The sequence below is a fragment of the Macrotis lagotis genome, chromosome 1 (genome assembly GCF_037893015.1).
Source record: "Macrotis lagotis isolate mMagLag1 chromosome 1, bilby.v1.9.chrom.fasta, whole genome shotgun sequence".
NCBI classification, from domain to species: domain Eukaryota; kingdom Metazoa; phylum Chordata; class Mammalia; order Peramelemorphia; family Peramelidae; genus Macrotis; species Macrotis lagotis.
In genome coordinates this window covers 823,530,047-823,542,917 of record NC_133658.1, presented here as the reverse complement: position 1 = coordinate 823,542,917, position 12,871 = coordinate 823,530,047, and the positions used below count along the sequence as shown (strand labels likewise).

Genomic DNA, 12,871 nt, shown 5'->3' with positions numbered 1-12,871 from the left:
TAAACTGATATAAATTGATACCATCTAAATATGAACAACTTCACTAAAAATTAAAAACTATTTTAGTAGTTAAAGTAGTTTTGTGGCAAAGTCCCCCTTACTAGAGACCTTTAAAATGAAATAGACAATCATTAGTCCCAGATAATTTCAGCACTCATCATTTGAAGTTGTTCCTCTCAACTCCCTCATAGCTTTAGTTTTATTTCAAATAGCTTCTATTTTTAGATAATGTATATGGCAAGCACTTTAAAAATTCTAAAGCACTCTATAAATGTACCTTATGACTAGTTTGAAAACTGTGGATAGGAAAGTAGTTGGAAGTATGTCTAATTATAGAGGATAATAAAATGCATAGCTGAAAGTTATATCAGAAAGTGTCAATCTCTTCTTTACAAAAAAAAGGAAACAATATAGGAGGAGTTAAATGATCTTAGGGTAGCACAACTAAGTTTAATGGAAAGGCCCAATCTAGAAACCAGTTTTCTGGATTCTCAGGTCATTTTTCACTATGTCACAAGTATTAAATATCAACAAAATAGTAAACACCACATTAAAAAACGGTAAAAAGTTAATAAAAATAGAAGACTTATACCTAACAGGAGTCTGTGGAGGAATTAGAGGCATCTCTTCATCAGGATGATTTTTTCTTGGGATCCTTTCCATTTCAAAACTACAAAAGGACAAAAATGTCACTATTTCACACAAAGTTCTTGGTCCTGAAAAGAAGTGAACTGTTGAAACTTACAAGTTCACCTATATAAGTGAAAAGAGCAAATCTTCAATCAGTCTTATTTATTGTTTAATTAAATCATATAAAGAAAAATACAATATTATATGGTCCCATGAATAATCTGTCTGAATGTAATATTAGGCAGGTCAGCTTGGATTAACTGTTTCTCTTTGATACAATAATTTTATTATATATGTTAATGGAAGCTGAAGAAGTAAATATACTGAGAGGTGACTGATAATTTCTTAAAACAATCAAACAATAAAATAAACCTGCCTGAAAAAGGATTATGATCTCTGATTTAGTAGGGGTTATTTGTGTGTGTGTGTGTGTGTGTGTGTGTGTGTGTGTATATATATATATTTTTTTTTTCAAAAATATATTTCAGTAGATACCTGAAATGTGGATATAATAATAATAATCTAAAAACTGAAGTGTCAGATTTATTTTCTCCCTGATAGTATTATTGAGCAAACTAAGGTTCAAAAGACATAAATAAAAACTCATCTTCTATTATGATGTCATTCTTAATGTAAGGAAATGCTAAAGTACAACATGATCACAAAATCAACTTATTCTACAGCATTTTCAAGAATTCCAACCTTGAGATTTAGTTGTTTTTAAAAACTTTATTTTATGTAAGAATTTGAGATCAGACTTTAAGTTTTAAAAGTGATCAAGTAAGGAAATAATTAGAAGAATATTTTTGGTAACATCTTAAAAGAAAAACAAAAACAAATCCCCTAGATATTTTGGGGAAAAAACCAAAAGGAAAGTTGATATAATTGGTTTGAATAAACACAAGTCACTTCTCGCCATCCTCCATATAATTCTATAAATTGGAAGAAAGGAAGGAAGGAAGGGAGGGAGGGGGAGGGAGGGAGAGAGAGAGAGAGAGAGAGAGAGAGAGAGAGAGAGAGAGAGAGAGAGAGAGAGAGAGAGAGAAAGAAAGAAAGAAGGAAAAGAAAGAGAATATTCTAGTTGTAAAATCCAAATATAACAATAACCTTCCTTTGGAAATCTGTTAACTGTCAAGGATTTTGTTTTGGTAAGTTACTTTAAATAATAATTCTATCTAAACAGCCTACTAAAATATATACCAGTAAAACTAATATATTGCCATCCTTGTTAGGTTGCAGGTTTCATCCTTTTAAGACATTTAAGAAATATAGATAAATTGAAATAAATATTTGCTTTCACAAACAGAATTACAAATATAATACCTATCAACAGAATCAACTTGAAGAGTTTTATCATGATCCAGAAAGAGTCTTGCATCCATATCTTTGTTTTTAAGATAAATTTCTTCATATTGTTTAGAAAGATTTTCAACCTCAAAAAAGAGAAAATTAATAATATTTAACTGCATTATATCTATCAATACAAGGAAGCACATTTTAATTTAATAATTTTAATAACATATATACTTTATTTTATAATAAAATATACACTTTATAATAAAATATACAATTTATTTTATATCATACATTAGAAATCCATGCAGTATAAATATGATTGATCTAAAGTTGATTTTCAAAAAAAATTAAAATATACAATTTTGGGTTTTTTTAGACTAATATATGTTGACACATTGACTAACTTGGAAGTATTCTCTATTCCATTGCAATTTATCTCCTTTTGTTTTTTATTTCTACTGCTATTTATCAGACTAGTGGTGGGAGGAAGGTGGTGTAATAGGGAAAAATACAGAAATGCTCTAAAAGAGATATTATGGAGAAAAATTGTTTAATTACATAAATATATTTTATTTTAAACTATAGAAGGAATAAACATCTAATACAGGTTTCTTAATTTTTTTATCATAGACTCCTTTGATCTCATGAAATCTATGAACTCTGATGTTTTTAAACATTTATTAAATGAAATAAATCACATAGATACTAACAAAACCAATTATCCTGAAAAGTTGTGAATTTAAAAAAAAAAACTCAGAAGCTCCAGATTAGGCACTCCTAAATTAAAAAAAAAACACACACAAAGGAAACAACTTCAAATGAGGAAATTTAGAGTACCTGGGTAATAAAAATAACATCACCTGCCTCTCCTTAAAGGCAGTTCAGGAGTCCTTTTGAAAGAAAGTAGATAGAAACATATAAATCTGTTTCTTTGTAATGTAAAGAAACTATTTCTTCCAAAGGAAAGCTAAAGAATATGGGATTATGCCAGAGAATTTAATAATCTAAAAACATTTGATCTTCAGTACTAAAAGGGCTCTAAAGAAAAATTTAATACTTGTTTGCAATAACAGTTTATATTTAGCTCCTAAAAATAATGAAATTGGCATGGAACTACTAGCAGGTAAGAGAAAGATAGCAAGTCTGTATTTAAAGGAGCTGAGAAATTTGCTGCTCAACAGTTCTACATAGATTATTTCATATAAACTTAACCAATTGGTGTTACCTAAATAGTTTTATTTTTAACAATTCCTGAAAGTGAACAAATATCTACTATGAACTAGGAATTATCATTAAGTTCCAAGGATACAAATACAAAAGAAATAATCCCTACTTTCAACAAGCTTACATTTTCATATAAATACATGCATACATATCTACACATATGTGTGTATACAAGCACATACATATAAATATTTTATATATATATATATATGCATGTGTGTGTGTGTGTGTGTGTTTGTAAAGCATATATAGAACAAAGAGAATAAATGCAAGGCACTGAGGGAGGAAAGCACTGCAGTTGAGGGAACCATAAAGGCTTCATGTACTAGGTGGAGTGAGGAAATAGAGGCCTGGCACATTGGGGATGACTGCTCCTTAGCTTTTAAAGCCTTTCACAACCTGTCCTCTACCAAGTTTTTTTTAATACCTCTCTTCTCAACACTCTGGGGTTCATCAAGACTGGCGTCCCTACTGTTCTTTATAAACCCCTTCTCCTGCCACCTTTGTCCTTACTGGGCACCACACCTGCCTTGGTTTCTTCCCAAATGGTGATGAAATGATACTTTCCAAACAGAGCCTTTTGTAATCCCTCCCCCTCTTCCAGTACCCTCTTTCCACAAAACACACCTTGTCTTAATTTAGATGGATGTCTTTATGTACATGTTGTCCCTTCCCAGAGAATATGAGTCTATCCCCAACACAAAACACAGTGACTGCCATACAGTAGATATGTATTTAAAAAGTGTTTATGGAATGAATTGTATTTTTGTCATTTCTAAACATTTTTACTAATTATTTCCTCTCAAAATTAAAGTATGAAAATAAAACTGAAATGAGCTCATATCTCTCAAGCTGACCTTCTACTGGTCAGTTCTCAAATCAAAAAACATCAAAGCCATTCTTCCTAAACTCTGATCATTGGATAAAACCACTTTCTTTTATTTGTGTGGAAGATGTTTATGTTATTCAGTCTGTCAATAATCAATTATTCTGTGAAGTTGTAGGAATACAAAGGCCAAAAATAGCCCCTGCCCTCAAGAAGAACATTACATTCTAATGAGAGAGAGAACATGTACATAACTAGGCATAAATAACATATATCAAGTAGTTGGAAGGCAGACTGAATGTAGCTGCAATTAGAGCTGGGGAGGCCTGGAAATGCCTCCTCTGGAAAATGATACTCAAGCTGGATCTTGAGGGAAACCAGGAGGCAGAAGTAAGACAGCAAAGCCTTTCAAGAATGAGCACAACTAAAGTACGGAGACAGGTGATGCAGTGTGATGTAAAAAGAACTGCAAGGAAGGCTAACTCATAGAGTGTATGGAGAAGAGTCAAATATAAGAAGCCTAAAAAGGTAAGAAGGAGCTGGGTTGTGAAAAGCTTTCAATAGCACAGATCATATTTGATCCTAGAGATAAGAATGAGTCACTGGAACTTTAATAGTTATAAAAACAGTAGAAATCTCTCCTTTGAATAATTTTTATTTTAAAATTTAAGCTATCATTTCTGCTTTTAAAGTTGCTCACAAGTTTATTCCCAACCACAATACAGCAGATATTATTCATGTTATTTTCTTCATGATGAACAAAACACAAATGAAAAAAAGAACAGTTTTACTAAACCAAAGTTTCAAGTCACATTCTCACAAAATTAAGCTTAAGAAAAAAGTCACTAAGGTGAGAATCATAGGATCATTTTAAGTATGCTAAGCAGATATTTATTCAGAAATGTTTCCAGGACTTGGCATATGAAAAGGCAGGCAAAATTCCACATTAATCAGTTTCAGAAATTCAAGAGATTAAAAATTTCGTGATGTAATATGCTGTAAATTATTTTTAAATCACCATATTAAAGTTAGTATTTGAAATATACAGCAAACATGTATAGTACATTTAGCCATCTGTTATCTTCAGAGTTATTATGACTAATGCAGTATCTCAGGTAGGATGGCATCCTTTGCTTCCTTTCCTCACTTCCTCTCCTTTCTCTGTATCCCTAGAGGATATGCTACCACTTGTACTGAAGTTCTGCCACATTTGTAGAGCAGTTTGTACAGAGCAATCATTAATCACAAATTTAAAACTAATCATGAAAAAATTACCCAATCACATCAATCAGAAGCTGATAAATTTATTTCTTCTTTTTTTCAAGACTCTGCACCATAATCTCTAGTAATCTGTTCATCATTCCTCACTGCTTTCTACTACTCATAAATTAAATGTTTAATTTAATATTTACTTACCTATTAAAATTTCTTCAAAATAACTAGTACATTGTATTTGATATATAAATATATTTCAAGGATACATTTGATAAATATACCTCAAACTGACCTAGAATTTGGAGTAACTTTTCCAAATACTTAATTTGCTTGGCATATTATATACCATTATCTAAATTATGAAATCAAAAAGCATCATTCCACAAAATTGGAATTATTTTAGCTATAAATTACAATAATGCCTTAGTAACCAAAATATTCAAATTTGAAGACATAAAGTGATTTGCCAGAATCTTCTCCTTGTGAGTTCCCCTCTCTCCCTTCAAGGAAATAATTATTCTAAAGTAAGCAATAACAATATTGCCACAAAGGACCACTGGACATTTCCAAAGCCCCACCTAGGCCCTACTACCTTTCATTTTACCCCTCCCCCTCTCTATCACTAACCACAATCAGGGTTGGGCTAAGTGTTTAATCAATCAGTACTTTTCTCTACAACTTTTCTAGGTCACCCATTTGCCTCCTTCACCTCCTAAAGCTACTTCCCAGGATTAATGTAGCCAAACCAATCCTCCAGCTTATAATACAAAGCTCTCCCTCTGATATTTACCTCTAGCCCAAAGCCCAGTCAAAAACACTCATCCCAAAGGGTTTTCCTGCTTCTGCTCCGTAATCTCTCCACCAGGAGAGTACAAAGGCTGGGGCAGAAATAGATTCTTCAATGCTTCTAACTCAACAGAGGAATGAAGAAGATTCAAATTAGTGTGGGGTCAGGAAACAAGAAAGTGGTAGAAAACCCTAAAACTAGAGTATAAAGTAGGATTATTAAAAATGCCAAGTATTGTTTGCACAAAGACTTTCTGAGCAGGAGAGGCTCATTTGGCAAAGCCTCTTCTACATAAATCCACTAAAAGGGGAAAAAGTAGAAATGATAAAATAAAAGCCCTGGGCTGAGTTCCAGGAGTCCTATTATTAAGCTAACTAAAGAGTACCAGAGTCAGTACAATGCTTTTCTTTCTTTTATTTGCCTTTGGACTTCAAAAATGAAATATAATTTCAAAGGAAACGAAAATATCACTTTTTGAATTATTATACGTTGTAGAGATATTTACCAAATTTTTTAAAACATCATTTAAACATTTTTTAAATAAAACATAACTTTTTAGAATCCTTAATCTCATACTTTTTGTTCTTTTGTTATTTTATTTCATTTTTCTCAATTACATGCAAAGATACTTTTCAACATAATCTCATACTTTAAAGAAAACAAAAGGATGCAGTTGATAGACCACCAACCCTGAAGTCAGGAGGACCTGAGTTCAAATCCAACTTCAGATGCTTAATAATCGCCTAGTGATGTGACCTTGGGCAAGTCACTTAACCCCATTGCCTTAAATGAATTTTTAAAAAGAGAAAACAAGAGGGAGACTAATATATCCAAGCAATAAAGACAATAGACTTAGGAAATTTATAAATATGGCATAATTCTTATTTTTTAGCTTATATATAAAAGGGTTTTTTTGCACACTATAGAACAATCATTGCTCTAAATAAAATTTCTTCACCTGGTTATAAGATATGACATACAAAAAAAGGATATTCAAGAATATAAGAAAATTATAATAAATCACAGGGTACATCAATTTTTTGGGGAAAAAATCTTTTAACTTACCTCTGGTAGTCCATTAGAAGCTGCAATACCAAGAGACTTCAAGAAGGGTATAAAGTTTTTGAAATATACATTTTTTACCTGAAGGAAATCAAATTACACATTTTCACTGATTGTTTTAAAAATATCATTTATTCACTTCCCATTTGCTTCAATTCTATGATTTATATTAATTTTAGAATCAAAGGATAATTTTATTTATACATACACACACACACACAATGCATTTGGTTAATAATTATACAATATTTGGAGGCAATCCCTGCAGAAATGTAGCCTGGCAATTGCTCCTAGAAGATGCTACAAGAAAAGCTACTAAGTGCTCAGAAAAGCAAATTCTTGTCACCAAAGTCCATGGCATTAAAAATGGTTCAGCATTAGAAACTGATAGGATTTTAACAGTAAAAATGACTTTAAAGAAGAGGCATTGTCATCTACTTTACTGCTGTATCCTAAGAACCATGGGACCTTTCTATCTGTTTGCTACTGAAACCTTCCATTTGTGTTGTTTGTCCCATTAGAACATGAGCTCCTGTAGAGGAGGGACTATCTGACTTTTCTATTTATAACTCCAGTCCTTAAGCACAGCACTTTGAACACAATAGGCATTTACTAAATCCTTCATTTATTCATTCATTCATTCCTACCATGACAATCAATTACTGTTGTTTCTCAACAATCAAACTTATAAATTATGTTTGGCAAATTTTAATTTTCAGACTAGGTTTTTCTCTCAGTCACCTCAATAAGCTTCTGGGCTACGTTCTTCACTGGGCATTTGATGTCTGCTCAGTGATTAGATAAATTTAATAGTCTAAGCAAAGCATATTTAAATTAACCTATCCAAAAAATCTTGTTAATTTCAAAACTAAGGATGCTCATCTTTGGGAAATCTCTTAATCTTGGCAAGATTCAATCAGCCTTGGTAGTCCCACCTCATCTCTGCCCCACTGATTGGAGAGTGAAGCCAGGAATTCTAAACCTTCTTTTAAGGAAGGGAATCATGGATAAAATTCACTTTTTGACAAAAACTGCTAGAAAAACTGGAGAACAATTTGGCAGAAACTAGATATAGACCAGCATCTTACACTGTATACCAAAGTAAGGTCAAAATGGGTACATGAATTAGATATAAGGAATACCATAAGCAAATTAGAAGAGCAAGGAACAGTTTGTTAGCTGTGTGAGGAAGGGGAAACTGCATGACCAAACAAGAGATAGAGAGCATTATGAAATTATGAGACAATTAAAACATTTACACACACACACACACACACACACACACACACACACACACACACAGAACCAAAGGAAACAAGATTGGAAAGGAAAGCAGAAAGATGGGAAACAATCTTTACAGCAAATGTCTCTGATGAAATATCTCCTAAATATAGAGAGAACTGAGTCAAATTTATAAGACTAAAAGCCATTCTCCAACTGATAAATGGTCAAAGGAGATGAACAAACATTTTTCAGAAGAAGAAATTAAAGCTCTCTACAGTCATATGAAGAAGTACTTTAAATCACTTTTGATTAGAGAAATGCAAATTAAAACAACTCTAAGTTACTACCTTGTATCTATCAGAGTGGTTAATATGACTAAAAAGGAAAATAATAAATATTGGGCAGAATATGAGAAAATTGGAACACATGCACTGCTGGTGGAGTTTGGAACTGATCCAACCACTCTGAAGAGCAATTTGGAATTATGGCTAAATGGCAACTAATCTATGCATACCTTTTAATCTGGTAATACCATCATCAGGTCTATATCCCAAAGAGATCATAAAAATGAGAAAAAAACCCTATATGTTCAAAAATATTTATAGCAACTCTTTTTATAATGGTAAAAATTAGAAAGTGAGGGGATGCCAGTCATTGGGGAATGCCTGAACAAGATGTGGTTTAATATAATTGAATACTATTGTGCAATTAGAAATAATGAGCAAGCAGATTTTAGAAAAACTTGGAAATACTTGTATGAATTAATGCAAAGTGAAATGAGCACAACCAGGGAAATGCAGTACTCAGTAATAGCAACAATGTGTGTTGATAAATTATGATTTTACACTTCTCAGCAATACAATGATCCAAAAATACAAAGGACTCATGATGGATGCTATTCACATCCAGATAAAAAAAATTGATGGACTCTGAATCCAAGATAAAAGTATATTATTTTCACTTTATTTTTTATGTAATTTTTCCTTTTGGTCTATTTATTCTTTCACAAATGTGACTAAAATGGAAATGTGTTTTACATGATTGACATACATAATGTTTATCAAATTATTTATCATTTTAGAGAGAGGCAGGGGGAAGGAGGAAAATTTGGAACTCAAAAATTTGTAAAACTGAAAGCTAAAAGCTATCTTTACATATAATTGGAAAAAATAAATTACTATTAAAAAAGAAAACATTAAAAAAAGAAGGAAAGAACCCAGGCCAGTCATCTCTTCATTTCCCATGGCTTTGCATTCTTTTGGACTTTACAATGGCCCTTTTTTCTTCCTCTAAACCCCTCAATTTTCAGTTTTTTATGTTGTCTTCTCCCATTAGATTGCAAGCTCCTTGAGGAGCAGGGACTGGCTCTTTTTTTGAATGTGTCACACAGCAGTAAATATTAATCAAATGTTTATGGGCAAACTGACTGATCCTCTCCTCTCCTCAAACCTCTCCCTATCAATAACTACTGTTTGCTGCAACAGTAACAAAAATAAGAAGGCATATGGAGTATGCAAATCGAGTATCTGCTACAGAATCTGCTGTGAAATTCCCAGGAACAAGTCTGTGAGTCTGTGTTCTTGACTGAGATTGATGGCTAGAAGGTGTAAAGGGAAAAGTAAGAATATGTAGGGGAGTTAACCAGAGATTTCACTGCTAAACATATACCCCCAAGGAGGTCAATGACAAAAAAGGCTCCACATAAAGCAAAATGTTTCAGAGCATTTTTTTTTGTTATCAGAAAATAACTAGAAACAAAATATATGTCTACTGACAGCCCAAAGAAAACATTATACAAAATGATTACTACAAAACAATCAAAACAGAATATTACAAAATTATAATGACTTAAGTTTGGCCCAAGAAATAGGAAGAAAAAACAACTACTACTACTACTCATTTGAAGAGTTGGAAATTCACATGTGTGGAAAATTACATTTAACACACTCTTGTTAAATTGTGTTTGAGGTGGTTTTCCTTAAGTTTTGTTTTCCTTATTTTTCTCCTTTCCTTCCTTTATAGAGAGCAAAACTGGACTCTCAATTCAATTGTTTTTCATCTGCTGCTCTGCATGGTTTCAACTCCAATGAACAAAAGATACAACAAGATACCTACTCCCAACCTCCCAAAAGCTCATCACTTCTAAACTCACCACCATGCTGTTATCTCAAGCCTTTACTGACATCACTTCTTCTTCCATCTGGCTAGAGGGCAGAACACTGAACCCTCCCAGAAACTGGCCTCTCAGCTCACTCCATTCTATATCTGTGGTTCTGCCATTCTCAGCTCCACAGAACAAGATACCCTAGTGGTGGGTCTCCACTTTTCACTCTGACCCACCTCACCCCTTACAACTTTCCTGTCTCCTTTTTTTGCATCTTGTACCCTCCTTTAGAGTACAGGTTCCTTTAGGGACTCATTATTATTTGTATCTCCAGTGCTTATCACAGTGCTTGGCACATGGAAGGCACTTAACAAATATTTATTAGATTGGATTTAAAAACTCTATGTATCAAATACATAGAACAAAAATCTTATGGTAAGGCCAAATTTGCACCTCGGTTCAATTTTACTTTCAAAGAAATGATGTAAAAATTACCTCATCTATATTACATTCATGCTCTTTACAAAGAACTTCAATGACTCTAGTATCAGTCTCTGGTTGTCTTGCTATCCGTGCACTCCTGTTTTGACCTCTCCTTGGTGTTCTGGGTGAGCCATTAATAGATAAAGTACTCACTGCAGTTTCTGTAATAACAAAATAGGCCATAAAGGTTAATACATTCCTTGTTCTATGTAATGAAATATTTGACATAATAATAGAACTTATCAAAATGACTCTCAGTTGCTGTATCCTACCTCCAACCCATTCTTCCTCACAAGAATAAAACTTGCTATTTCATATTTTAAGCATACCAGTTAGGTGCTTATAAAGTCTTTGTTAATATCTAGCTTATAGACTAAATCAATGTCAGAATTAGGCAAATAAGGCCCCATAGTCAAGATAGTGGTTTGACAGGAGAAAAAGGAGGGATTAGCTTTACAAACTGATTCAGATATTGAATTTGTACATATAAAAGATATTTTTCTACCTTAAAGGATATAAAAAAAAGTGATGCATAAGAATTTGCCTCTGTTTAAAAGATAACAGAATCATAAATTTGAAATTCAAAATGAACTTTAAAGGTAACATCTTCATTTTACTGATGAGGAAAAAAGACTAAAAAACATGAAGTAACTTGCCTAGAATCATAAAGTTTTTAAACTGAAGTTTTCCTGACCCTGAATTCAGGGTTCTATCCATTAAAGCATATAGTCTTCTAAAAAAAGGTATAATTAAAACAAAAAATTGGTTGCTACAAAAATGAAGCATGCTTCCCTATCATTACCACCAAATATAGATAAGTAAGAAATTTGAACAAGACCTTAAGAATATAGATTTTTTTCTTTGAAAAATATTTCATTTAAGTGTAGCCTAAATTCAGGACAACATATCTATTAGATCAATTTAGAAATTAAGAAATACTTAACATTTTTTCAAAAGATAAATGATTTCACCAGATTTTACCAACACAAGGCCTCCATGTGCATTATAATAGAGTTTAATGAGATAGTCCCTCTCCTAAAATCACCAAATGATTGGCCAACTTCTTTGTAAGAAATTGAGATATCTTTTTTAACAAATGTGTAAATATAATTTATGGAAGCTGAGAAGAGTTTAACTAGCTCTGGTCTGGATTGATTATGGCCTGGGCTTCAGGGATGCTAAGAGGACTCTTCCATTTTTCCAATCTACTGCTATTCTGGAGATGTGGCTACATTATAAGGACTGAAGAGTTGTTACCTCAGAAATGGAATTAACTAGAAAAGGGAGGAGGAAAGAGATAGTAATAAGAAATTATTATGGCTATTGCCAAGTGATAAAGTGATAAAAGATGTGAACTCAAGGACAAACAGAACCTAAAATAAGCTTTCCCGCATTAATGAAAATCAATGGCAAGACATCTAAGAATGATGATGGCATGACATTTGGATAGGAATAAAGAAAAAGTGACATCTTTTGAGAATGGAAGAAGAATGGAATGGGGCTTAATGAACATAATATGTATACATATGCTAAAGTAAAAACAGGCTGAGTTAATTCTGTAATCTGATCCTTATAACCATATTTAGAGAACAAGGAAGAATCCATATATAATATTAAATTATAAGAACTATATAAGTATATAATTGTGCTATATCTACAACTCTGGCTCTCTATAGGATATGAGAAAGAAAGTGAGCCCGTGGAAAGAAAGTGCCCAGCCCAGTTGACCAGCACCCTCTGCTGGTAAGAGAGGTAACCTCAACCCTTTCCCCCCCACCCCACCCCCTTCTACCAGCCATATATAAGATGAATAGAACAAAGAACAAGGTGGCCAACTCCAGACCCAATCCTAGTCACAGAACCACCAGAGCCTGGCAGAGCAGCCCTGTCGAGCACTGAGGAGAAAGGTCAGCTGTGAAAGCTGAAGAAGAAGCATCACTCCTCTCCTTCCACCAGCCCCCACAGGAGAGAAACCGGAGAACCTGCAACCCCACATCAGGTCAAACCTAGACTGAGGTCC

At 33.0% G+C, this 12,871-nt stretch overlaps 1 protein-coding gene across 2 annotated transcripts in view; it reads right to left on the bottom strand.

The window, feature by feature from the left end:
- The window catches only part of RB1 (RB transcriptional corepressor 1), a 165,118-nt gene that overhangs the window by 106,362 nt on the left and 45,885 nt on the right, over positions 1-12,871 (bottom strand). The window contains exons 8-12 of one of the 2 annotated variants that reach the window (XM_074217122.1): positions 10,864-11,012; positions 7,040-7,121; positions 5,092-5,182; positions 1,954-2,067; positions 593-670 (exon numbers count right to left, since the gene is read on the bottom strand). In XM_074217122.1, coding sequence (XP_074073223.1) covers positions 593-670; positions 1,954-2,067; positions 5,092-5,182; positions 7,040-7,121; positions 10,864-11,012 — 514 coding nt within the window. The remainder of the gene's footprint in view (positions 1-592; positions 671-1,953; positions 2,068-5,091; positions 5,183-7,039; positions 7,122-10,863; positions 11,013-12,871) is intronic. The other variant, XM_074217121.1, reaches the window with a different exon arrangement.